Raw genomic sequence first — 27,322 nt, forward strand, 5'->3', positions numbered from 1 at the left:
GCCACCCTTCTTTCCCCCTTCATCTTGCCCCTGGTAACCACTAATAAACTTTGGTCCCTACATTTGCCTTTTCTTATATTTTTATGTGAGGTCATAGAATATTTGTTCTTTTGTGATTGACTTATTTCACTCATAATGTCTTCAAGCTTCATCCATATTGTAGCTCTTACCAAGACTTCATTTCTCCTACTGGCTGAGTAGTGTTCCATTGTATGTCCATACCACATCTTATTTATCTGTTTATCTGTTGATGGGCATTTAGGTTGTTTCCACTTTTGGTTATTGTCAATAGTGCTGCAGTGAATATTGGTGTGAATGTATTTGATACCTGCGTTCCCCTTCCTTAGAAGTTTTCTTTCTCGTTGACTCTCAGATGCCACCTTCTCCTGTAGACCTACTTCTGACATTTCCTTTCTGTCTTCTTTACTGGATCTTCTTTCTTTGTCTGATCCCTTAATTATTTTGATGGTTGAGATTGTGTGTCAACTTGGCTGGGCCATGATTCTCAATGTTTATATGTGATTACCCCCATGATGGGGTCTGCTGTGAGTAGACAGTCAGTTGAAAGGGAGTTTCCTTAGGCTTGTGGCCTGCATCCAAATATAAGCAGATGTTCTGGCTTTTGCCTGTTCTGGATCCTACAGTTGCCTCCTGTTCATCTGACCTCTGGTTCTTGGCACTTGAGCTAGCAGCTTACCTGCGGATCTTGGGATTCATCAGTCTTCACAGCCTGTGAGCAAGAGCTCTGCTCTCTGACCTGCTGATCTTGGGTTTCACCAGCCCATGCAGCTACGTGAATCAGGAGAAGTCTTGCCTCCTGATCTTGGGGTTCATTGATTTTCACAGCCTGTGAACAAAAGCTCTGCTCTCCGACCTGCCAATCTTGGGTTCACCAGTGCCTGTGGCTTTGTGAATCAGGAGAAGCTTCTATCGTGATCCATGGACTTGGGACGTTCCAGTCTCTACAGTCGTGTGAGCAGTTTCCTTGATACCAATCTCTATGTATATTTATATGCTTTACTGGTTTTGCTTCTTTGGAGAATCCAGCCTAAGACAGTTATATTAATTGTAACAACAATAATAATAGTTATTATTATAATAACAGTAGGAGCTGCCATGCCAGACTCTATACTAACTTTATACCTGTATTCTCCAGCCTTGATTCTGAGGTGTCCTCGTGTGGGTTCAAACGGCAGCCCTTTCAGTTAGTAGTCCAGTGCTTAACCGTTTGTGCCACCAGGTCTCATATTCTCGTTTTAATTCATAAAGCAACTAACTGCTCAGTGTTCTTCAGGGTTCTCTTTTCCTTCTCCTGTCATTATATGTTCTTTCTTAAGTTATGGATCTGACTTATATGCTGATAACTTTTACATTGATGTTTTTAGTCATGTTGTCTGTACTGAGTTCCTTATTTGTATAGCCAAGAGTTTATAGGCATTTCCACCTGGATATTTGAAAGGCATATCAACCTAGTGCAACCTAAATGGAACTCTTCTTTGTACCTTTTCTTCCCATCCTGTTCTTCATCTTGGTACTATTTAATCCATAGTAAAAAATGGATAAGTAAAACAACAACAAAAAAACAAACTATGCTTCACATAAACAAACATAATCTGTAATTTAATCTTCTGATTACCTCTTGAATCTGGCCCTGCTTTTCCAATCATTATCCTGTTTTTGCTTTCCATCTTCTGTCTGTGCTATTGTACCAGCCTCCTCACCGGTCTGTCTAGTTGTATCCCTCTACAGTCCATAATATTCCTAAAATTTAAATCAGAATCTGCTTCCTTAAACTCTGCAGTACTTGCCTAATTGCTGCTGGATAATGTCTAAGCTTTTAAACAGGTCTTAATTAAACAAAGCTCTTCTTTGTACTGTCTCTCGCTTCTGCTTACATCTCCCTCACCCTTTCTGCTCCTTTTATATATTCTGTGGTCCATATCATGCTTTTTCCTAACATTTGTTCTTGCTGCCTCCTGTCTTCCCAACTTTTGCCTGGCTAACTCTTACTCCTTCCTGAGGCTCAGTGCATTTGTTTCCAGGTCTCTTTTTGCTCCTACATCTCACGTGTAGCTGTAACATTTTATTTATTGTGTGTTAAAATAATCTGTTTCATTTTCCTCACTATATTATGAGGTTCTGGAAGATATATTTTTGTATTCATATATATAACCGTAACATCTAGCTGAGTACTTGGCACTCAGTTCATTTTTGGGCAATTTCTAGTAAAATGATGACAGACTGTCCATCTGTTTCCCCAAACTAGAATCTGGAAGTTTTTCTAATTTCCTCCCTCTTTTTCGCATCTAAGCAGTTCTAGGTTCTGTAATTTTGCTTTTGCTTGGGTGTATATGTTCATACTCTTGTGTTCGTATGTTCGTTCACTCATTCCTTAAACAAATTTCATAAAGTGCTGCTGTGTGCTAAGGCAAGTACTAACTATACTGTATGGTGAACGCTGCATTGAATTTACAGATTAATTATTGGAGAATTGACATCTTTTACAAAATCAGATTTTCCTGTTTAGGAGCAAAGGTTTATCTTTTCAAGCCTCTTTTTGGGAAATTCAGTAAAGTTTTTAAGCACTCCTCATTTGGTTTTGTATATTTCTTCTAAGGCTTACTTGTAAATGTTTAACCGTTCTTTTCCTATTGTGAATAAGATTTTTCATTCTGTTATGTTTTCCAATTTGTTCTTGCTCATGTATGCGGAACTGATTTGTTGTTTGTTGTTAGGTGCTGTTGAGTCATTTCCGGCTCATAGTGACTTTATATACAGCAGAACAAAATATTGCCCAGTCCTGCACCATCCTCACAATCGTTGCTTTGTTTGAGCTCATTGTTGCAGCCACTGTGTCAGTCCATCTCGTTGAGGGTCTTCCTCTTTTTTGCTGACCTTCTGTTTTACCAAGCGTGATGTCCTTCTCTTCTCCAGGTACTGACTGGTCCCTCCTGATAACATGTGCAGAGTACGTGGGACAAAGTCTCACCGTCCCTGCTTTTAAGGAGCATTCTGGCTGTACTTCTTCCAAGACAGATTTGTTCATTCTTCTGGCAGTCCATGGTATATTCAGTGAATGTTCTTCGCCAATAGTTCAGAGGCATCAGTTCTTCTGATGAGATGATCATGTATCTGACCAGTTTAACTACAAACTCTCTTACTAGCTTTCATGGATAATAATTACATCAGTGACAAATGACAGTTGTTTTTCCCCCAGCTTTTTATGAGGTTTTTTTTTTTTATGAGTTTACTCTATTTTTCATATCTTTGTATATTGATTAGAATATCCTTCTGATAAATAAAAGCCGTGATACTTGGTATCCTAGGTTTATTCTTGACTTTGGTGAAAATGCTTCTTATGTGTCGTAAGTGTGATATTTATTTTCAATACTTATAATTTTAAAATATCAAATTAATGAAGTCTCGCCTTTTCTAACTTGGTAAGAGGTTTATCCCGAATCTGTGTTAAATTTTATCAAATGCTTACTTGGTGACTATGGAGATGGTCATGTTAATCTGTTAATTTAAACAATTGCAGTATGAGATTTGCCATAGGCAGACTTTCTTTATATTCCTGCTCTTTCCTGATTTATTTAATGCAGTGCTGGATTTAATTGCTGATGTTTTATTTAGGATTTTTTTCCATCTAAATTTATAAGTGAGATTGGTTTATAGTGCTCTTTCATTTAATTCTTTTCTGCTTTTGTTTCAAAATTGTGCTAGCCTTATAGACTGTATTGAAGCTTTTCTCTTTTTTCTTCAGTTGGAAAGCAGTTTAAATTAGAACTGTTTAAGCAATAGGAATTACTTGTTGCTTAAAGATTTAATAGAATTTGTCCATAAACATCATTTGGTCATCTTTATATAACCAAATTCTAGTTAAGAATCTGGAGCATGGTAGAAACTTCTTTAATACTGGTTGAATAAATATTCTCTGGATAAGGTTCTGAGAAACTATTTACTGTAGAGAATTGCTTATTAAACAATTCATTTTAGAGAAGCATTGTTATGGCCAATTCCACCAGTATGTGGTGAATTTTCTGATAAAGATAAATGGAAGTTTATTTTTATGGATAGATTTTCTACATAGAAAGATATTGTTTGGTGGTAGTCTAAATACAAAGCTAACATTTTTAGGAAAACAGTCTAATTTGCATCGAATACATCCTTTGCAGAACTGCCATTTATAAAAAGACCAAAGGTAACCATTTTACAAGCATGTATTCATGTTTTGGGTTATTTTTAATGTTTTTCTCTTTTAAAACTTACTCTGTAATTTAGACTCATTCCAATTATTTTATAGGCAAATAAAGTACTTTAACTTCAGAAGTTAAAGTACCTTAATTTTAATAAACATTATTCAGTATATCCATCTACACTTCTATTTTTTACTTCAGCATTTTTAGGCATTTATGAAATTCTGAGTACATTACAGCAGTGATTGAACATCTGAATATAACTCTGGCATTTATTTATAATGTAAAGCAGTGATTCTCAAGTGGGGGCAGTTTTCTCCCTAGGGGACATTTGACAATGATGTATTGAGATTTATTGGTTGCTACACTGGGATGGGGGAATTGGGCGTGCTGAAAGAGAAGGGCATGCTGCTAGTAACTAGCAGGTAGTGGAGGCCGGGATGCTGCTAGACATCTTACACAGTGCACAGGCTAGCCCCCACAACAGAGAATTATGTGTCCCAAAATGTCACTGGTGCCGAGGCAGAGAAACCCTGCCATAAAAGATGAGATATATACGAATACAGTACAAAAGGTGCCTCACACGTGTACTTTTCTCGTTTAGCAACTAGAGTTCTGTGTAACTTTATAGTTTACACTGTCCTTATGCAAAGCATATGAAGAGTATTCTGCTCTTGACTGACATCTAGTGAGACCTTTAAAAATAAAAAAGCTGTAGGTTAAGATTAAACATGTAAATCAGAGTTACTGTTGTTACTTTTCCACTGTTAGAGAATTTGCATGTAAGGAAACCAGGAAAATATTAGTTTATGGCCACTGAGAAATTATAACTGAGAAGGAATATAAATTCTTAGCTTAAGTATGATTAAGCTTTTATATTTGACTTATGTTCATGATTTAATATTAGAGCTTAGAATATAAAGTCTTTCTTTTGATAGGTTTCTGAATAACTTCTCATCTACCCTTTTGAGGACTTTTTCCATTTAAAAAAATTGCCTAAAATCATAGAATTTTAGAGCCAAAGGAGACCTTGGTGATTTAGTCTAATTCTCTCATTTAAAGAAATTAGATAATTCAGTTTCGCAGAGATGAGGTGATCTTACCCAATATCATACAACTTGTTAGTGCCAAATCTAGAACTTGAACCCAGAGCTCCTGGCTTCTAGTCAGGTATTCTTTTGGAGTAAAGGAAAGTATTAAGCAAACTTTGAATTCTAATAGAAGTTTTTTTTTCCTTCAATCAGACTGAATATTAAAAATGTTAAATTATTATTTCCTTATAATACATCTGTACATGTGTTTTAAAATGAATTAGCACTCATGTTTATAAACCTCGTGTTTCATTTAATTTTAATTTGTAAATGTTGATTCTGTTTAGACTTGAGTATTTAAAATTTTTGTTTCACAGGCAACTACACCTCCAAATCAAGGCAGGCCAGATTCTCCGGTTTATGCTAATCTGCAAGAACTGAAAATATCCCAGTCTGCTGTTCCCCCGCTTCCTGGAAGCCCAGCAATTCAGATTAATGGAGAGTGGGAAACCCATAAAGATATTTCAGGGCGTTGTTACTACTATAACAGAGGAACACAGGAAAGAACTTGGAAGCCACCTCGCTGGACTCGGGATGCAAGCATAAGCAAAGGAGATTTCCAAAGTCCCGGAGATCAGGAGGTATGAATAATTAAGGAATCAGCCAGTCACAGTTACCAGACTTCCTCATTTCATTGAAGACAAAAGAAGTGAATAGATTTGTTCCTTAGTATCAACAGGGAGAACATTTGACATCTCTAAGACACTAAATATTCTTTCCAAGCTTTCCTTATATCAGTGCTCCTTACCTTTTAATCTCTAGCTAGTACATAGTAGCTAACTTTGTAGTATGCTTACTAGTTTGAGAATTAACTTGATTAAACTTGCTTAATGCCAATGCTTTCCCTTATATGTTGCAAGATTCTACTTCAGTCATTATTGTACAAGCAGTGACATTTTTTAGAAAAAGAAGGAAAGAAAATAAATGATGTGACTTAACCAAACAAATAGAAATAAAACCATTTAAATGATTAAAACAGAAACTTTTCTCCATCGATTTGGTATGACTACCAAACTACTTCTCAGTTTCTCCTCTTTCTTTGACTATAGGGTCACTATGAGTCGAAATCGACTCGACGGTAGTGGGTTTTGGCCAGAGGTACAAGAACACTTTTTATTTACATGTAAAGGAAATAATTATGCTTTATTACAGTTGGATCATTCTTAAATCTGACAGTTCGCTTTTTTTTTTTAAACAAGTCTCACCCCGACTCCCAGTTTTGCTCTTGCCACATACTCTTGGAGAGGATGGTACAGCGAATTGGCCATCTCAGTAATCTGGGGAGATGCCTTGCGACCCTTTGGATGTACAGGAGAAACTTGGATAGGATTGATACAAAGACGTAAAATCCTGCTGTTTGGTAGACTGGGAACCCTGCGTCCACACAGGACACCCAGCTCTTAGGAGAGTAGGTAGCTTGTATATAAAAGCAGAGATCCAGTTAGGTAAGAGCTGGAAGTATCAGGTAACACATCCTGTGTTTATCAGAAGCTAAAAGCTTTTTGTAGTTAATAACCCCACTTCTTGTCCTATTTTACAGTTGGTTATTTATAGCTTTGGTTTGATGGTAACTTGCGCTTTTAGTGTTCAAGAATGAGAGCAAAAACAGTGAGAGAAATTGTTCATGGGTAACAAAGTGTTAGAAAAATTTTGTTTGGATTGAGGTCCAGAAAGATCTGAAAATAAACCATCCTGTATATCATTAATATTAATCGTTAATAATAGAGTCTTATAATTTGGGAGAATTAGGGAAAGGGCTAAACTATAGAATAAAGGAATTAATTTTTTTAGTACACAGGAACTTTTAACATGTTTCTTAGCTTTCTGTTTCAGTAAGTAGATGAACGTGATTTGTCTGTCAGAGTCTCAGCTTACGCTACTAGTCTCTTCACAAATTGTATAAAAAGAGGTATTTCCAAAATGGCTGAAGTACATATTCCAGTAGCTTCCGGAGAAAGGTTGTGCGTGGGAGATAAAATCGAGATGCGTGTGTGTGAAAACGCCTGTATTCTGTTCTTGTATTTACTTGATAGTTTGCCTAGGTATAGAATTCTAGTTGAAATTATTTTCTCACACAATTGCAAGGCTTTTTAAACTTTATTTTATGAGCATCTGGATCACCTACTTGATGAGGAATGTTAGAACCTTTAGGTCTTCCCTTTTAGACTGGTCAGAGTTTCCGTAAACCTGTTGCCATGGAGTAGATTCCAGCTCGTAGTGACCTTGTAGGACAGAGCAGAACGGCCCCACAGGGTTTCCAAGTCTGTAATCTTTATGGGAACAGACTGCCGTATATTCTCCCTCAGAGCAGCTGGTGGGTTCGAACTGCTGACGTTTTGGTTAGCAGCCAAATGATTAACCACTACACCACCAGGGCTCCTCAGATTCTCCGTAGAAATCATCAAACCCTTTGCTTGGAAAGGAAGAGCTCCTAGTGTCGTGGTAGTCAGCATTCAGTTTGTGTGTTGTGCCTTAATTTCTTGGCTTTCTGTTTGGTGCCCACATCCCAGTTGTGCCTACTTCCTAACCCAAAATCTTTGTTTTTTCCACTTCAAAAAAACAAATCCCTGTGCTTCCTCTAGGGTAAGGGAGTGGTGTACAATCAGCACAGGAAGAGGGGGATTCTGGAGTTTGTAGTGCTTATTTTGGTGTCCTGCCTTCACCCCCAGAGGCACCTAATACTGTCATTTCCTGGGCCATTTGAGGATTCTGCAGCACTCCACACCACCCCCTGCCCCCTCCAACCTTGCTGTTTAGATCCTGCTTTCTTGAGTCTCATAATTCAGTTATTCGTCCATCTGCTTATCAGCTTCCAGAGTTTTATGACTCTTTTTTCTTCTTTCCTCCCTGTTCTTGTGGGTTTACAGTTATTTTAGTGGGATTTGAGAGGGAGCAAGTGTTCAGTCTTTCGTCTTAACTCCCAGTAAAAAAAAACCCAGTGCCATCGAGTCAATTCCGACTCATAGCAACCCTATAGGACAGATTAGAACTGCCCCATAGAGTTTCCAAGGAGCGCCTGGCAGATTCGAACTGCTGACCCTTATTGTTAGCAGCCGTAACACTTAACTACTACGGCATCAGGGTTTCCCCGTCTTAACTCAGCAGCTTATTATTTTAGTGGTTACTCTAGAACAGTGGTTTTCATTTGGGGTGATTTTGCCTCCCAGGGGGTGTTTAGTAGTGTCTGGAGACTGCTTTGGTTGTCACAGCTGCTCCCCAGCCAGTGCTCCCCAGCGCGGCTCCCACAGTGTTACTGGCATCTCTTGGTTAGAGGCCAGGGGTTCACTCATAGCAACCTTATAGGACAGAGTAGAAAACTGCCTCATAGGATTTCCTAGGAGCGGCTAGTAGATTCAAACTGCTGACCCTTTTGATTAGCAGCCTGAGCTCTTAACCACTTTGCCACCAGGGCTCCACATGGATTGAATTACCCCAGTTATACCCAGTGGATTGAATTATGTCCCCCAAAATGTTTTTTAAATTCCAACCTCTATGCCTGTGGGTATAATCCATTTGGGGATGGATTGTCTTTGTTATGTTAATGAGACAGGATTAGAGTGGGGTATGTTTTGAGTCAGTCTCTTTTTGAGATATAAAAGAGATTAAACAAGGAAGCTGAGAAGAAGGAGAGATTGAGGAAGGGAGATGCCAAGTCCCATGAAGATCGCCCAGGTTTTGAAGCTAAAAGAGACAAAGACTTGCCTCTAGAGCTGACAGAGAGAGGAAGCCTTCCCCTTGAGCTGGCACCCTGAGTTTGGAGTTCTAACCTCCTAAACTGTGAGAAAATAAATTTCTGTTTGTTAAAGCGACCCATTTGTGGTATTTTCAGTTACAGCAGCACTAGATGGTTAAGACACCATCTTAGTTCTTTGAAAAATTTTAAACTTAACAGAAAAGTTGAAAGAGCAGTGTAATCTATATACTGTTTATCCTATATCTAGGCTAACCAATTATTAACATTTTACCACATTTCCTTTATATCTGTCTCACTGCCTTCCTCCAAGCCCCTTCTACACACATGCACACATGTATGTGTATGTGTGTGTAAATTTTTTTCTGAACCATTTGAAGCAGACATAATACTCCCATTCTGTAAATACAAGGACATATTCTTGCAGTACCACAATACGTTTATTACACCCCAAAATTTAATATTGGTACATTATTTAATAATTTCAGTGGGGCTCTGGTGGGGCAGTGGTTAAGAGCTACAGTGTGCTACGGCTGCTAACCAAAAGGTTGGCAGTTCGAATCCACCAGCCGCTCTTTGGAAACCCTATGGAGCAGCTCTGCTCTGTCCTGTAGGTTTGCTATGAGTCAGAAAAGACTTCACAGCAGTGGGTTATGTTATGTAATACACGGTTAATATTCAGTTTATCTCAATTGTCAAGTGATAAGATATCCTTTACAGTTTTTTCGCACCAATGAAGAGTCCAGTGAAGGATCATGTATTGCATTTACTTGTTTTATCTCTTTAGTCTTATTTTACATTTTGTTTTTGATTATTCTGATATACAAGTCTTTTGAGAATGTGATTATGCTGTCTGTTTTTCTGTTGACTTCTCACTCACTGCGTTTTGTTTCCGTATCTTCTACGTGTGTATGTGTTTAATGTGAATTTATGTTCTTGGAAATTCGTATGTAGGGATTCTTTAATGCTGGGGTTGAAGGTGAGTTCATTCAGAGAGAATTTGCATTTGTTCCTTCCAGGTGTCTAGGGAAACCAGTATTCTAAGAACATTTGGAAGTAAATTTTCAACTTTAGTTTTTACAGGCCACCCAGGTTGTAGTAATTTGGATTGTGTAAAGACTGGCTTATGGAGGATTCCTGTGATTTCCTAATATAGACTAAAATTCCTGATTCGTCCATAATCTGTGGGTATAATTCTTTGGGGTCCTAGTTTTGTGTTCTGTTTTAAACTCCCTAGCTTTGGTGCTACTGAGTGGTATCCCTCAACACTTCTGCATGGCTTTGAAAACTGATAGTTCTGGTTGGGGGTTTGGCAAATGCCTTCAAGGAGAAAGCTGGTTTTTTAATTCTGCTTAACTCTCTAAATCCTTGTTTCCACTTAGTTTTTGACCTCTGGGTATTTAGTAACTAACCTCATGCTCTTAATGAATCTATTATGTTTTAAAAAAGCTTATGTAACAGTTTAAGCTGTTTTTATCTGCATGGTCAGTGGGAGCACCTGCCTGCCATTCTCCTATAAATGGGACATTGACTACAGCACCCTCATATTTCTGCAGTGGCTACAGAATATACCCCAAAATTACTAGTTACTTAGTAACTAGTTATTTAGTGTAGGTCTGTTAACATTTGGAGAGTGCTTGTTAAATATGATCTTAATTTTGATTTGTTTGCTATTAAATCTAGCTGAATACCAAGATCTTAAAGCCACTCCTGGTTCTGTAGTGTAATAAAGCTTATCAGGATATTTGAGGTTACTTGTCATGGCAGAATGGAACATCTTACAGCATAAAAATTGCAAGTGGGGTGTACATTTTGTCAACATTTTGTCTCCTTATAAAAAAGGAGATTTAGTGATTCTGATTGTTTCTTGAATTGATTTTACTAGTTAGATTGCCCTTTTTATTCTCTTTTTCTAAAAGACTTTATTGTGCTTTTTCTGCATGAGCTTAATTTTCCGTGGTCTTAATTAAATAAAAATAATTCTCCTGATTTGAAGTTAAGTTTTCCATTTTTTAGAAAAGGTACTGTTGGGTAACAGATAGAGCCTTTATGCAGTGTTTCTGTCGTCTTTATTAGTTTTGTGATCATCTTCGCATTAGGCTACTTATGCCTTTAAGTTACTTCCACAACATTGAAGACCCTCCCAACTTAGTGTCTCAGACCAGGTTATGGTGCTAGAAAGTCTGATTGAGTAAGATTTAATTGCAGAAATGATTTTACCTAGAGGTGGCAGGGAGAGTCGTTTGCACATGGGAGTTAAGAAACATTTGTTGAATGAACGGATGAATTTTAAGTGCAGTAAGCAAAGTACTATTTCATCACAGTATGGGGCTTCTTCTTTGAGAAAATGTAGTAATTTCTGATTTCCCAATCTTCTGACCGCCTTCATTTATGTCTGGAGTTTATCATATTTACCCTATATTATTTCCAAACTCAATTTCTAATCTGACTCTCTCTATTGTTATTTGTTTTTTCTCAGTATTCTTTTTTCTTGTTTTGAAGTTTCCAACAGTCTTTAATAAGCACTTGGTTGAATGAGTTAGGAGAACTTACCAATAAATTAGAATGTAAAATATAGTGCCACAGAGCTAGTATTTTTTTTTTTTTTCTACACCCTTCCCTCAAAAACAGTTCAAGAAATATTTTTTGAGCACTTATTTGTAAGGCATTCGTGATAAGTAGGTGAGCGGGAGTTTTCAGGGAGCTTGGTCTGGTGAAGCCCCCTCATCCTCTCCTCTGCTTACACGTAGGTGTGTGTACACATACACAGCCCTGTAATTTTTTAACCCAATTTTAGTTTGAAAGCAGCGTTAAGTTGAAGACAGCATTTTATCTATGCTTAGGCTAAAAACACTGTTTTCAATTTTATTGCAGTTAATTTTTCTAGGATTGCACTAATATAAAATAACTATTATTAATTTCATCACTTACGTCTGTACAGTAAAAGACATCAGTTTTTGTTTTAAAAGTTAAATATTGGAGTATGTTCAAGCATCTTAGTACTTACAACCAAGTGAAATTGATTTCTTAGATTTTCAACTGCTGAATATTTATACTCAAAGAAGAAAAATTCTTCTGTTTCTGACTGTTTGTAGCTTCTTTCATCAGAAGAAAACTACCACAGCATTTGTTACAGCCAGTCAGATAGTCAGTGTGGTTCTCCTCCAAGGGGTTGGTCAGAAGAATTGGATGAACGTGGGCATACCTTATATACCAGTGACTATACTAATGAAAAGGTACATTCATTTTTTCTCATGTAGTATTTCTTGGCAGGATCCTCTTATGAAATAGTTGTGTACTGAAATTTTAGTAGTATTAAGGAAACTCATAAAAATAATTTTCATTGTAGTTCTGTAATTATGCCAGTATTCATGGTTTTAAACTTCTTACAATGATGGTGATTTTTGTGGTATTGATGCCCATTTATGAAAGACCTTCTGAGAACAGACCTTCTGCTGATGTCATTCTGTTTAGACTTCTTTAATAAGCATATTGCTTTACGTTTTTCTTTGGGAATAGTTTTTTTAGAAGTGTTTTTTCAGTGTGCCCTTTTTGTACATCACCTCACTGGCTATACTTCTTTTTCAGTTATAACCAAACAAAACAAAAACCATGAATCGCGTGTTTTACAATTAATTTACTAGTTTAGGGATGAATATTGAAATTTTATGTGTATATTATGTCTGGTATCATCTGCTGGAGAACTGGTTGGTTGTGACAGTTTAGAGAACAGACCCTTGGGAGTAAATAGGAGAAAGCTTTTACCTGCCCCCCCTTTCCTGCCTTAATTGTTTGACACTAGAAAATAAGGAAAGAGTAGCTTTCATTTATTTGACAGTCAAGATCATATGTCTGCATTAGCAATCCTGTATTTTTCCCCTCGTATTCCCTGTATTACATTGCATGAAGTTTTGTTGTTGTTACTGTCATTTAAATCATATCAAGTAAAATGTATTGGCACAAGGAGGAATTCTCAAGGGCTTGTGTAAAGCTAGGCATAAATTATTTTGTAGTTTTATACTTAAAGATTGAAAAAGAGTCTCTCTTGTTAATTCCTCAACCCTGCTTTCAGGGTAGGGGAGAGTGTATCTCTGGTCCAGTGCATGTGTACATCTGTGTATCTGTGTGTTACGTATTTCTTGATGTTATGATGTTAAGTGGTGCTTGAATCCCTAGTGCGACATTGGATGAGAGAGAGAGAAACTCACATTTAATATTGAGTATGCTTATTCTTACAAGCTTAGCATAAAAGCCTACTAGTGTAAGTTATATTTTTTTTCAGTGTTCGTGAGTAACATCATCTTGAGCAAGTAGAATAAAATTTGGAAGCATCATATCTAATATCTCTGGTTGTATCAGCTTAAAAACACTTTTATGTAAATTAAAAATAACACCTGTTCTGTTTTTATAGTGGCTCAAGCATGTTGATGATCAAGGTAGAGAATATTACTACAGTGCAGATGGATCTCGATCAGAATGGGAATTACCAAAGGTAACAAACCTTAATACAAAATTTCTATTTAACAATAGTATATGAAGTAATATCTGAAGATGGTTTTCAGCAGATTTATTTTTGAATTTGTATTCAACTTTTAAAAAATAGCAAGACTGGTTTTTTAGAATTTATTGAGAATCCTGTGACTGGCCAAGTTTTTTCAGAAATGTGCATCATGATACAATTCTGATTAGTCCTATTTAAAAGTTCTTTTGGTTTAACTCGAAATCAGTTTTTCGTTATTATTGGAAGTAAGAATTCTCTTCAGTGCAAATAATGGCATCTTTTGTCTAGTTATCTTGAATTTTGAACATGAAGTTGGTTTTAATATTTAATTTCTATTTATGAGAAGGAATAATAACTAAAATATTCTTGATATAAACGTGTATTGTAATTGAGTCAATCATCGGCTAAGATAGACGACATGTGGCAATAAGATCTAGGGCCTAGATGGACATCTCTTTTTAGACAAGTACACCAGGGTTCTTTTTTGTATCTAAGGTAATAAGTGGTCACAGTTAGTACATGATACACAAACAGCATGCGCTTGGCTACTGACAGAAAGATTGGCAGTTTGAATCCACTTAGCCTTGCTACAGAAGAAAGGCTTGGCAGTCTACCTCCCGAAGATTACAGCCATTGAAAACACTGTGAAGTACAGTTCTACTCTGACATACATGGGGTCACAGTGGATCAGAATCAATGGCAAGGACTTTGGTTTTGTATTACTACTTGAGATAGTTTTAAGTGGTATCTGAGCAAACATTTAAATTTTAATTGGTATATTATTTTAACGTTTTTTTTTTTAAAAAAAAAAACTAATTAGCAGACAAATCTGTGGCATCAATTGGTACATGTACTTTTGGTTTTAAAGAAAATTCTCTAAGGATAAAAGTAAGTCTATTTAAAGAAAAATATTAATAGTATAAATGATCCATGGGTATAGAAAAAATAACTAGGTGTTACTGAAATGGCTGAAGGTTGGGAAATACTAATCTAGTGAACTAGTGCTAGTAATGGTTTCTTCCTTATGTGAGTGATACCAGGCCTTAAATTATTTGATGAAATTATACAGCTTGATACTAATAGGATGAGATTGTACGTATCAAGATATCACTCTTTAAAATTATGAAACATAAGTCAGTGAACATTTTTGGATTTTTTTTTTCCATTTTCATCATTATTTGTACTTTAGATTCAGATTTTTAAGATAAAACTATATTCACATATTAAACTTTGAAGTTGTACCAAGCACTCACAACACCTATAATATTGAATATGAAATTTCTTAACATTTTATTTTCCAAATTTGTCTCTTAGTAAAACTTTTAAGTGGGAAAATAATGTTCCAAGCTTAATGTGGCCGTTACCAACGTTTAGGGGAAAAAGAGGTATACATAATAAGGTTAATATTTTTGTTTTATTAGTGCACTGGGAAGAAGTCTTACACTACGTCAGATATTACTTTTCAAAACCAGTACCAACTGTAAAATCACTAAGTGATTAAATTGGAAAGGAAAATCTTGTGGATAGTGATGGCCAAAATATGTGACATCTTATGTGCATGAGTTGGAATAGCACTATTTTGAGGACATAATTATTCAATTAAAACTGTATAACAAAGTGATGAGTTCTGTTAGGCTTATAATAAAATACCAGATTTGGTTTTGACTTAGAAGAAGTCAGAAGAAAAATCTGCTGAAATTTGAGTTCACCGAAATGATTTAGGTTATAGAATACTAATATTTCATTAATATAATATTAATTTAAACAAATATTAAATTTTTTGTGTCACTTGAAAATTTTGGATTTTCACTCTTAACAGTACTTCAAGTATCAGTTGAGTTATAGAGGAATCGCATATTGAACCCCGTCTTCCTTCACAGTGCTTTCTGACTCGGGGTAATGAGATCAGTCACAAGGCTTCTTTTGAGCAATTTGCCCAAGGTTTAGGTATAATGAAGGGAGAAGCTCCCAGGAGCAATTTGAAATATTAACCAACAGCTAAATATTCCTATTGAGTTTCTTTTTAACTCTTTTACTTCCCTAGGTCCGTAGAATTTAGGTCCAATATTAGGAGACCTGCTTACTTCTGTAAATGGCTTGGGTGAAAGAAGGAAGAGAGACGAGGGACTGAATTATATGAACACCTCAAAGGGTAGCTCTGCAGCAGTGGAAATGGGTGCTGATCATGACCAGCGTTGAGTCCCCAGTTCTGTGATAGCATTTTATTTCTTGCTACTGTTGGCCACTTAGGATAAGGTATCAGAAGATCTTTTTCACTTTCCTGATCTTCTAATAAAACTGGATGCGAAGAGGTTTTAGTTGGGTCAAGTGGGAATGAGAATATAACAGAATAATAAGAAGAATGTTCTTGAACCAGCATTTAATGTGTTGTTACTATATGACAAAGGGAAGTTACAGGTTAAATTTTGTACCCTTATCAAGTTAATACAGTAAGTTTAAAATAAATTCTTTTGGATAGGTTTATATCCTTCAATGCAGATGTTCTGAAGAAAATATTAGCAAACAGAATCCTGCAATATGTAAAAAGGATCATTCACTACATACTAAAAAATACAGTTTATTCTAAAAATGTTGGGCTAATCCATTATTCAAAGCTCAGTCTTTGTAATCCAACATACCAACAGTCTAAAGAAGAAAAATCACAAAATCTCAATTGATACAGCAAAACATTTGACAAAACTGGACACCCATTAATGCTAAAAACACAACAAACCAGGAATAAAAGGGAATTCCCTTAAACTAAAAAAGGAAAACTACAAAAAAAAAAAAAAAAAAACCGTAGTTTTTGGTGAAAGATTGAATACTTTTCCCTCAGAACTGGGAGTAATGGAAGGATGTCTGCTCTCTATTTAGTACTGAAAGTCCTTGCCGGTGCAATAATAAGAGGAAGTAAAAGGCCAAAAAACACATTGCCGTCGAGTTGATTCTGACTCATAGTGACCCTAGAGACAGAGTAGAACTGCCCCATAAAGTTTCCAGGGAGCGCCTGGTAGATTTGAACTGCCGACCTTTTGGTTAGCTGCGGCACTGAACCACTATGCCACCAGGGTTTCCAGAGGAAATAAAGGGCATACAAATTAGAAGATAATAAAGCTATTCCTATTGGTGCAGTGGCTGAGTACTCAGTTGCTAACCCAGAAGTCGACAGTTCTAACCCACTAGCTGCTCTGTAGGAGGAGGATGTGGCAGTCTGCTTCTGTAAAGATTTACAGCCCTGGAAACCCTCTGGGGCAGTTCTACTCTGTCCTACAGGGTCACTATGAGTTTGGTTTTATTTGCAGATGTCATGATTTTCTGTAGAAGATACCATCTAATCTACAAAAACAAAAATCCACCTTAGACCCAATAAGTGAGTTTAAGTTGTAGGATACAAGATCAACACACAAAAATTGTGTTTTTATATACTATCAGTGAAAAGTTGGAAGCTGAAATTAAAAACTCAGTACCATTTACAGCAACCCCTCCCAAATGAAACTGTCTAAACCCACGGCCATCGAGTCGATTCTGACTTATAGCAACCCCGTAGGTCAGAGTAGAACTGCCCATGGGGTTTCCAAGGCTATAAATCCTTATGGAAGCAGACTGCCACATCTTTCTCCCATGGAGAGGCTGTTGAGTTCGAACCACTGAGCTTTCTGTTAACAGCCAGGCACTTCTAACCACTGCATCACCAGGGTTCCTCCAAATGCAATAAAACCTGTTGCCATCAAGTCGATCCTGACTCATAGCAACTCTATAGGACAGAGTAGAATTACCCCACAGGGTTTCTAAGAAGTACCTGGTGGATTCGAACTGCCGACCTTTTGGTTAGCAGCCATAGCACTTAACCACTACACCACCAGAGTCTCTCCAGATGTAATACTTAAGTATAAATCTACAAAGATATATATAGGATCTGTATGCTAAAACCCACAAAACACTGATGAAAGAGATCAAAGAAGATCCAACATAGTAAAAATGTCAGTACTTAGCAAATTGATGTATAGATTTAACACAGTTCCTATCCAGATTCCAGTAGGAATTTTTATAGGTATGGACAATATGATTCTGAAATTTATATGGAAAGGCAAAGTAAGTAGAATAGTTAAAACAAACTTGAAGAAGATGAATAAAGTTGGAGGAATCATACTACCTGATGTTGAGAATTAACTGTATAGCTATAGCAATCGAGACGGTGTTGTATTGGCAGAGGAATAGACATACAGATAGATAGAACAGAGAGTGCAAAATTAGACCGACACAAGCATGCCCAATTGGTTTTTAACAAAGGTTCATAATTCAATGAAGAAAAGATAATTTTTCAACAAATTACTTTGGAACAGTTGGACATCCATGGACCCTTGATCTAAACCTCACACCTTATTCAAAATGAAATAAAAATAGATTGTAGATCTAAATGTAGAAACAACACCTACAAATCTTCTTAAAAGATTTAAAACATAGGAAAAATCCTTATAGCATACAGATAGGCTTCTTAGACATGAAATTGAAAGCACAATCCATAAAAGAAAAAATTGGTAAATTGTATTTTTTGTTTTTTTCACAAGAAAATTTTTTTTCACAAGAGAGAAACTTCTGATAAATTGCAATTCATTCAAATAATAAACATTTGTTCTGTCAAAGACATTGTCAAGAAAATGAAAAGAGAAGCTCCAGACTAGAAGAACATATTTGCAAATCACATATCCAACAAAGGATTTGTATCCAGAATATATAAAAAAAAAAAAAAAAATTTTTTTAAGCACTCTCAAAATTCAATAAAGAACAAACAAGGATTAAAAAATGGGCCAAGGACTTGAACTGAAACTTTCCTAAAGATGTAAGACTGGCAGATAAGCACATGAGAAGATATTCGATATCATTAGCCATTGAGGAAGCATAAATCAAAGTCCATAATGAGATACTTCCAGAAGGACTTTAAAATAAAAATTAAAAAAAAAATTTTTTTAAATAGTGACAATACCAAATGCAGAGAAACTGGATCTCTCATATACTGGTTGTGGGAATGTGGAATAACTCAGCCAGTCTTGAAAACAGTTTGGCAATTTCTTATAAAGCTAAACACACACTACCCATATGTCTCAGCAATCTCACGTTTGGATATTTGAGAGAAATGAATACTTATAAAAAACCTTACACAAAAGTTCCTAACAGTTTTATTTATATTAGTCAAAACCTGAGAATAACACAAATGTTCTTCAGTGATTGAATGTATAAACACTGATTGAATGGTACATCAACACAGTGAAATACTTTTGATGTTGTCGCTGTTAGGTCCAGTTCGTTCTGACTCTTAGTGACCCTGTGTTCAGCAGAATGAAACACTGCCAGGTCATGCGCCATCCTCACAGTTGTTGCTGTGTTTGAGCCCATCGTTGGCAACCACTGTGTCAGTCCATCCCGTTGAGGGCCTTTGTCTCTTTTGCTGACCCTCTACTTTACCAAGCATAATGTTCTTCTCCAGGGACTGGTCCCTCCTGACATGTCCAAAATACGTGAGATGAAGTCTTACCATCCTCATTTCTAAGGAGCATTCTTAGCTGTACTTCTTCCAAGACAGATATGTTCATTCTTCTGGCAGTCCATGATGTATTCAGTATTTTTTGCCAGCACCATAATTCAAAGACATCAAATGTTCTTTGGTCTCCCTTACTCATTGCCCAGCTTTCGCATGCATATAAGGTGATTGAAAATACTGTGGCTTGGGTTAGGCACACCTTAGTCCTTAAAGTGACATATTTGCTTAACACTTGAACGACACTTGAAAGCGGTCTATTGCAGCAGATTTGCCCAATGCAATAATGTGTTCTTTTGATTTCTTGCCTCCTGCTTCCATGGGTGTTGCTTTTGAATCCAAGTAAAATGAAATCCTTGACAACTTCAGTCTTTTCTCCGTTTATCATAATGTTGCTTATTGGTCCAGTTGTGAGAATTTTTGTTTTCTTTATTTTGAAATGTAATCCATTCTGAAGGTTGTGATCTTTGATCACGAATAAGTCCTTCAGATCCTCTTCACTTTCGGCAAGCAAGGTTGTGTCATCTGGATAACCTTATTGAATCTCCCTCTGATCCTGATGCCCCATTCTTCTTCATTTAATCCAGCTTCTTGGATTATTTGCTCACCATACAAATCAGGTAAGCGCTGACACACACCTTTCCTGACTTTACACCATGCAGTATCTCCTTGTTGTGTTTAAATGACTGCCTCTTAGTCTGTGTATATGATCTGCATGAGCACAATTAAGTGTTCTGGAATTCCCATTCTTTCCATAATTTGTTATGATCCATGTATCAAATGCCTTTGCATAGTCAGTAAAACACATGTAAACATCTTCCTGGTATTTTCTGCTTTCGGCCAAGAACGTTACTGTACTATGTTACTATTCTTCCTTCAGTACCATCGGTTCTTGATCATATGCTGGCTGCTGAAGTGGTTGAGCTTGGACCAGTTCTTTGTGGTACAGTGACTGTGTATTCCTTCCATCTGTTTTTTGATGCTTCCTGTGTTCAATATTTTACCCATATTATCCTTCGTTAGTGCATCTCAAGGTTTGAAGTTCTTTCAGCTTGAGAAATGCAAAGTGTGTTCTTCCCTTTTGGTTTTCTAACTTCAGGCCTTTGCACATTTTATTATAATACCTTAGTTTGTCTTCTCAAGCCACCCTTGAAATCTTCTGTTTAGCTCTCATAGGTCATGATTTCTTCCATTCGCTTTAGCTCCTCTACGTTCAAGAGCTAGTGTCAGAGTCTGACATCCATTTTGGTCTTTTCTGTCTTTTTAACGGCCTTTTGCATTCTTCATATTTGATGTCCTTCCACAACTCATCTGGTCTTCGGTCATTAGTGTTCAGTGTATCAAATCTGCTCTTGAGTTGGTCTCTAAACTCAGGTGGAATATACTCAAGGTTGTATTTTGGCTCTCATAGACCTGCGCTAGTTTTCTTCAACGTGAACTTGCATATGAGCAGTTGATGGTCTGTTCCACAGTCGGCCCTTGGCCTTGTTCTGACTGATGATGTTGAGGCAGTCTGGCCTTCTTCTGATAAATGATACTGAGGCAGTCACTTGAACAGAACAAGAGGATACTGTGTGGTGTAAAGTCAGGAAAGGTGTTAGTCGGTTATATCCTTTCACCATATTTATTCAGTCTATGTGCTGAGCAAATAATCCAAGAAGCTGGACTATATGAAGAAGAACGTGGAATCAGGATTGGAGGAAGACTGATTAACAAGCTGCAGTATGCAGATGACACAACCTTGCTTGCTGAAAGTGAGGAGGACTTGAAGCACTTACTGATAAAGAGCAAAGACCACATCCTTCAGTATAGGTAGCACCTAAACATAAAGAAAACAAAAATTCTCACAACTGGACCAATAAGCAGCATCGCGACAAATGGAGAAAAGACTGAAGTTGTCAAGGATTTCATTTTACTTGGATCCACAGTCAGTGCCCATGGAAGCAGCAGTCAAGAAATCAAAGGACATATTATTGCATTGGGCAAATTTGCTGCAAAAGATGTCGTTAAAGTTTTAAAAAGCAAAGATGTCACTTTAAGGACTAAGGTGCACCTGACCCAAACCATGGTGTTTTCAGCCACCTCATATGTATATGAAAGCTGGGGAATGAATAAAGACGATTTAAGAAGAATTGATGACTTTGAATTATGGTGCTGGCGAAGAATATTGAATATACCATGGACTGCCAGAAGAATGAACAAATTCGTCTCAGAACAAGTGCAGCCAAAATGCTCGTTAGAAACAAGGATGATGACAAGTCTTTGTCTCAAATACTTGGAACATGTTATCAGGAGGGACCAGTCCTTGAAAAAGGACATCATGCTTGGTAAAGTAGAGGGTCAATGGAAAAGAGGAAGACCCTCAACGAGATATATTGACACAGTGGCTGCAACAGTAGGCTCAAGCATAGAAACAATTTTGAGGGTGACACAGGACTGGGCAGTGTTTTGTTCAGTTATACATAGGGTCTTCCGCAAAGTGGCTGGTGGGTTCAGTTGCCGACCTTTTTGTTAGTTGCCAAGTGCCTAACCACTGTGACACCAATGTTCCTATTAAAAGAAAAACGCCCCCCCCCATTATAATTATGTTGACATTATTATCAGGACAGTTGAGATCTGGCTTTTTGGGGAGGTGGGCAGATGTTAGGCATCCTTTGGTTGCAGCTGAAGAAAGTATCCCTTAAGAATGTTAATTTTCTTTCATCATTTTCTTATAATTTATTACTTGCAGTTTATTTAAATTGCCTGTATAAAACAACAGAACTCTTAAGACCTTACATTTCTAAAGTGTTTTTTTCTTGGTAATCTATGTGGTATTTCAAATACATGTGGTGTAATACCTCATTGATAATGTGTTTTTATATATAATTTTCTTAGCAGTGATCACCTATCTTTTGTACACAACTGATATATTCAGGATTGGCATTTAAACTATACCATCTCTACCTTTGGCCTGCTTATATTTTACCAAATTCAGTAGTTATGTTGGCCTATAAATGAAAGCAATGCCAAGAACAAAACAACAGCAAAAAAACCCTTAAATATAAGAGTACTGTGTTTATGTAGGTATTATTTTTAAAACCTAAAAAAAAAAAAAAAATGTACATTTTAGAAATAGAAGGAAACTTAAAAAATTAATTTATCTAATGACCTCATTTTATAAGTTAGGATAGCTAAAAAGTGCCATCGACTGTCAGTGCATTCGATGGCACTTTTTATACTTTGTTTAATCCTTGTAGCAACTCTTCAAGAGGATATTTCTGTTTTATATAGTTGAGGAAACTTAGAGTTAAGGAGATTAAATACTTTGTCAAAGATAACACCAAGTTGGTACCTAAAACCAAAATATATGACCTTTTCAATTGTGCAACAGTGCTCGTCAAAGATGAGAAAACTTAGACCAGAAAACTTGTAGTAGTATAATATGATAAACCTTTTGAAACTCTTGTGTTATCATGTTAAAGTTTCACTTTTGTTTCTGTTATTTATGAGGTATATTTTGTTTTCTTTAGTATAATGCTTCATCTCAGCAGCAAAGAGAAATAATTAAAAGTAGGAGCCTGGACAGGCGGCTGCAAGAACCAATAGTGTTAACAAAGTGGAGACACAGCACCATTGTGTTAGACACCAATGACAAGGTAGGACTTTTCTGGAAAATTTGTTGAGAATTTTGGCAAGTTCTTTGCACATTATATTGTGTAGTGAATTGTAGCCATTTGTACTAGTACTAGTAAATCCCATTTCACGTGGTGTTTCTGTTGTTAAATATGGTTAGTTCTCAGCTAAAATATTTTATTTCTTTTAAACCAACTGAAGTTTTGATTTCCTTATGTGCTAAAATGTAACTGCATCATGTATTTTCCCCTTAGCAGAATCTCATACCTTGGTAGTTACCCTTTTATTGTCTTTAGCATCAATTTGTCATGGAGTGGGTTTTGAAGTTTTTTGCCTTTTTTTTTTTTTTCCATACAATGGACTGGGCTATCTGTGGCTTAGTGATGTACACATTGATAGATTTGAGTCTAGTAGGTGACAGTTTTTTTTTTCTTTTTGCTTACAGTATTTAAAAGTCACGTTTCCGTTACCTTGTTTGTCTTCAATCTCTAGGAGGTTTTGTAGTTAAGACATTTATTTTCCCCATCCCAGAGAAGATTAGAATCTTTACTCCCTGTCTTCCCATAAATACCCTTTCAGCCACCTACAAAAATAATCAAAGATAAATGACCCTCTGCATAAAGTGCTTTTATCAATCTGAGAAATAATGCTCTCTTTTTCAAATAAGGAATAAATTTTGGTGCAAACATCAGAATGGAAAGGCCGTAAGCTCTTACCCATCTTAGAAGTTGTATCTTTAAATGTGGCTTCATTTTGAGAATGGCGTGGAAAATTAGTGTGAATTTGCAGAATGGCTCCATGTCAGGCATACTGATGTTAAAAGTGAAGGTGGTATCACCCCAAAATGAAGTAAGTTGTTTCAAAAAGATATTTGTCATTCAAGACGCTTTTGTACTATCGGTCCTCTCTTTTAGCATAATTAACAGATTTCATGCATTTTTAGGTATTTTAGTGAAAACAAAATGAACTCCCCTAAGTCATACTTCCCTAAGTTTGAATACTTTCAGTCTTAAATCCCTTTATAAATTATCTCAACTGACCGGTCAAAACAAGTGTAGTTTCTTAAATACTGCAAGTTGACTATAAAGTTGGTCTTTGTTAGATTAAAAGATAGACTTTTGTGGAGCTGTATAAATAATCTACATACAATTTATGTTTATAAGATGGACTAATAGCACAACAATGAAAGTAGTATACCAGTTTCTAGTTTGTTTCATAAGGTTGTTATGTAGTTGAATACGGAAGGCATATACAAAGAGTGTGCAATTGCTTGAAAAAAATGTTAGCATTGAGATTAATCCGGGTAGGTAAGGTTCCTAGAGATTTTTAGTAGAAAAATTCACTTAACATCAAGAACCAGATTTCAATTCGGTGTATATAGAAAGCTCCTAAATACCGTATGTAGTGCTCTAGGGCAAAAGCCATTGTCAGAGAAACTGCACTGTTCTTAGTATTAGAATAAGGATGGTAAGTTTGGTGATGTGGATTTAACATTGCTTACTCCTTTTCAGTCTCTCTTGAGACTCATTTTCAACCTATTGCTTAGATTAATTTGTGTGAAATTCTTATTACCTTTTTTTTTTTTGTCTAATTATCCCAGAATTGTGAGAACATGATTTTCTTGAGACTAGAGATTTACTTATTTTGGTAGGAATGTCTTCTTTTTTTTTTTTTTCATTTTACTCCGTGTAAATGGATTTATAGGTAATTGCTTTACCAAGTAAACTTTTCTATTTATTTTCATCACCTAGAATATACTTTCTTAAGAAAGGATACCTGCAGTCTTTGAGGCTATGAAATAGGGACTATACTGGAACAAACTAGCTGAATAATGTATAAGGGGCAAAGCGTGTATAACGTGAAAGTAAGGCAAAGAAACCTAGTGCCGTATAGCAAATGCTGTGATGGCATAGGTCCTCCTCATTCAGTTGCCAGATAACCTTGGAGGAGGTAAGTGTGTGTGTGTGTCTGTGTGTGTGTACATGAGGGTGCATTTGTCTGTTTATGCCTGTTCATGGTTTATATGACGACTAATTTATAGATATATAAGATATATTTACATAGTCATATATATTTATAAATGTATATAAGTACATAAATGCAAAATTATTTCTTGTTTCTAATTATATATAAATTACTACTCCATTTGATGTGGTTTGTATTTCTACAGGACTAATAATGCTATGAAAAATAAATCATAATTTTATTCAATTACTTTGTAGTTGTAGATCATCAAGTCTTTCCTCTTTTTCTCAGACTGTTTTAATTAGTTAAACCCTCTTTTGGAATTCAAGAAATTGAAAAAGGAAGCATCTGAAACTGTCAGAAATGAGGCTAAATGGAGTTTTCAGCCCTGGTGGTGCTACAGTGAATCAGCACTCGGCTGCTAACCGGAAGGTTGGCGGCTTGAACCTACCAGCTGCTCTGCAGGAGAAAGACCTGGCAAGCTACTCCTGTAAAATTTACAGCCTAGGAAGCTCTGAGGGCAACTCTGCCCTGTCTCGTCGGGTCGCTGTGAGTCGGAATCCACTCGACAGCACACGACAATAGCAAATGGTGATTTGGACATGAAGTTTCATTTCTTTTTATAAAGATATTTTTGTATGACTTTAATATTTCATTAATAGTATTGGCCTTGGATATTTGATTTGTAAGCTTGTCCCTTCAAGGGTTTTTTCTGTAAACTTATTGTTACCTAGCTAGAGTTTCTGTTTTATAAATGGTATGGCACTGGGTATGGAATATACAACTGAAGACTATTTTTCAGATGAATAAATGTTGAGGTAAAGTTTTTTGCATTGTTATTTAAAAGAAACTTCCATGTTTGTGGACTGTACCTTCTGTAGTTCCATAAGCATAGAAAACAAGAATGATACAGATAAGGAGATGAATGTTCAAATGAATTATTTGGTTTTTATTGGAAAATCAATAACAGATATTGGCATATGATTTCTTTATCATCTTTTCCTGAAATTATTCAAAGCATCGAGGGGAATGGAGAAAATTTAAATGGTGCTAGGCTGTTGGTACCAAAACAATGTTTTTTCAGTGTTATCTTCCATGAATTAGTCCTTTAAACATTTATAGTAGAAATGATATGCCATGTGTTAATTTTGATGATGAAGAATTGCTCAAAAACACACAGTATTCATTTGCTCTTATAATATTCTTATAGGATTAGATGTAAAAAAAATTTTTTAAATAATCCTTAAATCTGAGGTTTCTTTCTTGCATATTTTGTTAATTTCTAGTCATTGGAAAGTTAGCTATAAATTATGTTTCATATTAATAATAGTTTAATTACTTATATAGCAGTTAAGTTCTCCTTCTGGCAATTGCCAAGTAATTTCTATGACTGTTCCTTACTTAATCCTGGGTATTCATATCTACCTTACCAAGAGCAAGTTAGTATGGTGACTTAAATATTTATTTACGAGTGCTTAGATTTTACCTATTTTAAATACGGTTGATTCAGACTGCAGTAACATCATGATTTTAAAACAACGTGTGTAATGTCTTTTGAATTACTGTATAATTCTATATGCAGTGCTTAACCATAAATGGTATAAAGTATACCATATTTCATAAACTTTTTTATAACATCTGTATTTTTCAAATTAACGCCATATTAATTTCTAAGCTCAATGTGGAAGGAAAATAATGAAGAAAAAGTTTTTCTTCACTTCCCCATATTAAGCCCTCTCACTGTGAGTAGAGGGAGAAATATAATTAATAAAATAGAGTAACGTTTTCATTACTTATTTCTTGTAGGAATCTCCAACTGCCTCAAAACCCTGCTTTCCTGAAAATGAGTCTTCTCCCTCTTCACCAAAGCACCAAGATACAGTTAGTATAATAGAAGTGTATAGTATAATATAGTCCAGTTATTTCAATCAGTTTCAATAGATTTTCTCTAATGTAATGTTTAAATATTTCTTGGGCTTCTATAAAAGTTCATTTTTTTTTAAATCACAGTTATAATAGGCTTAAATTGAGAATCAGATTTCATTTTTAAAAGACCCTTGCCCTCTCTGTTCTGGTGGCATAGTAGTTAAGTGCTATGGCTGCTAACCAAAAGGCTGGCAGTTTGAATCCACCAGGCGCTCCTTGGAAACTGTATGGGGCAGTTCTACTCTTGTCTTACAGAATTACTATGAGTCGGAATCGACTTGACGGCAACGGGTTTGGTTTTATTTTTTTAGCTTCCAGGTAGTCTTGTGGTTCTTACTCAGTTAAAACAAGAAGATATTCTTTTCCCCCTTTCTTTGATTTAAAGCCTGGTTGGTGGTAAGGCTTAGTGATAAGAAAAAGGAAGCTACAAATTTAGAAGTGAAAATAATACCATAACCAGTGTTAGCTGTCTGATGTTACCTTAAAAATCTCTGCAAATTGCCTAGCTACCTCTTCAATATCTTCTAATCAAACCAGATTTAAAAATCCGTCCATTAATATAAATTATACTAATGTTTTCTTATGTTTTATTGCCAATTTTCAAATACATTATTGTTATTTTTCATAGGCCTTTCAAATCCTTTTTGGAAATAGGCAGGGTATCCATATTTTTGAAAGTCAGTAATATACTTCTTCACAATATGGCTACAATGTGAATTAAATAGGCTTTCGTGAGTTGATACAAGAACCTAATCCCTGTTAGTCACAATGCGTCTATGAGAATATGCATTTTAAAGTTCC

General features: G+C 36.0%; 1 protein-coding gene across 4 annotated transcripts in view; it reads left to right on the forward strand.

Moving 5' to 3' along the window:
- Positions 1-27,322, forward strand: part of ARHGAP12 (Rho GTPase activating protein 12) — a 115,549-nt gene that overhangs the window by 56,691 nt on the left and 31,536 nt on the right. For 2 of the 4 annotated variants that reach the window (XM_049881689.1, XM_049881692.1), the window contains 5 exons: positions 5,605-5,868; positions 12,074-12,214; positions 13,390-13,470; positions 22,528-22,653; positions 26,402-26,476. In XM_049881689.1, the coding sequence (XP_049737646.1) occupies positions 5,605-5,868; positions 12,074-12,214; positions 13,390-13,470; positions 22,528-22,653; positions 26,402-26,476 (687 nt within the window). The remainder of the gene's footprint in view (positions 1-5,604; positions 5,869-12,073; positions 12,215-13,389; positions 13,471-22,527; positions 22,654-26,401; positions 26,477-27,322) is intronic. The other 2 variants (XM_049881690.1, XM_049881691.1) reach the window with 2 other exon arrangements.

This window comes from Elephas maximus, chromosome 4 (assembly GCF_024166365.1).
Source record: "Elephas maximus indicus isolate mEleMax1 chromosome 4, mEleMax1 primary haplotype, whole genome shotgun sequence".
Lineage (NCBI taxonomy): Eukaryota > Metazoa > Chordata > Mammalia > Proboscidea > Elephantidae > Elephas > Elephas maximus.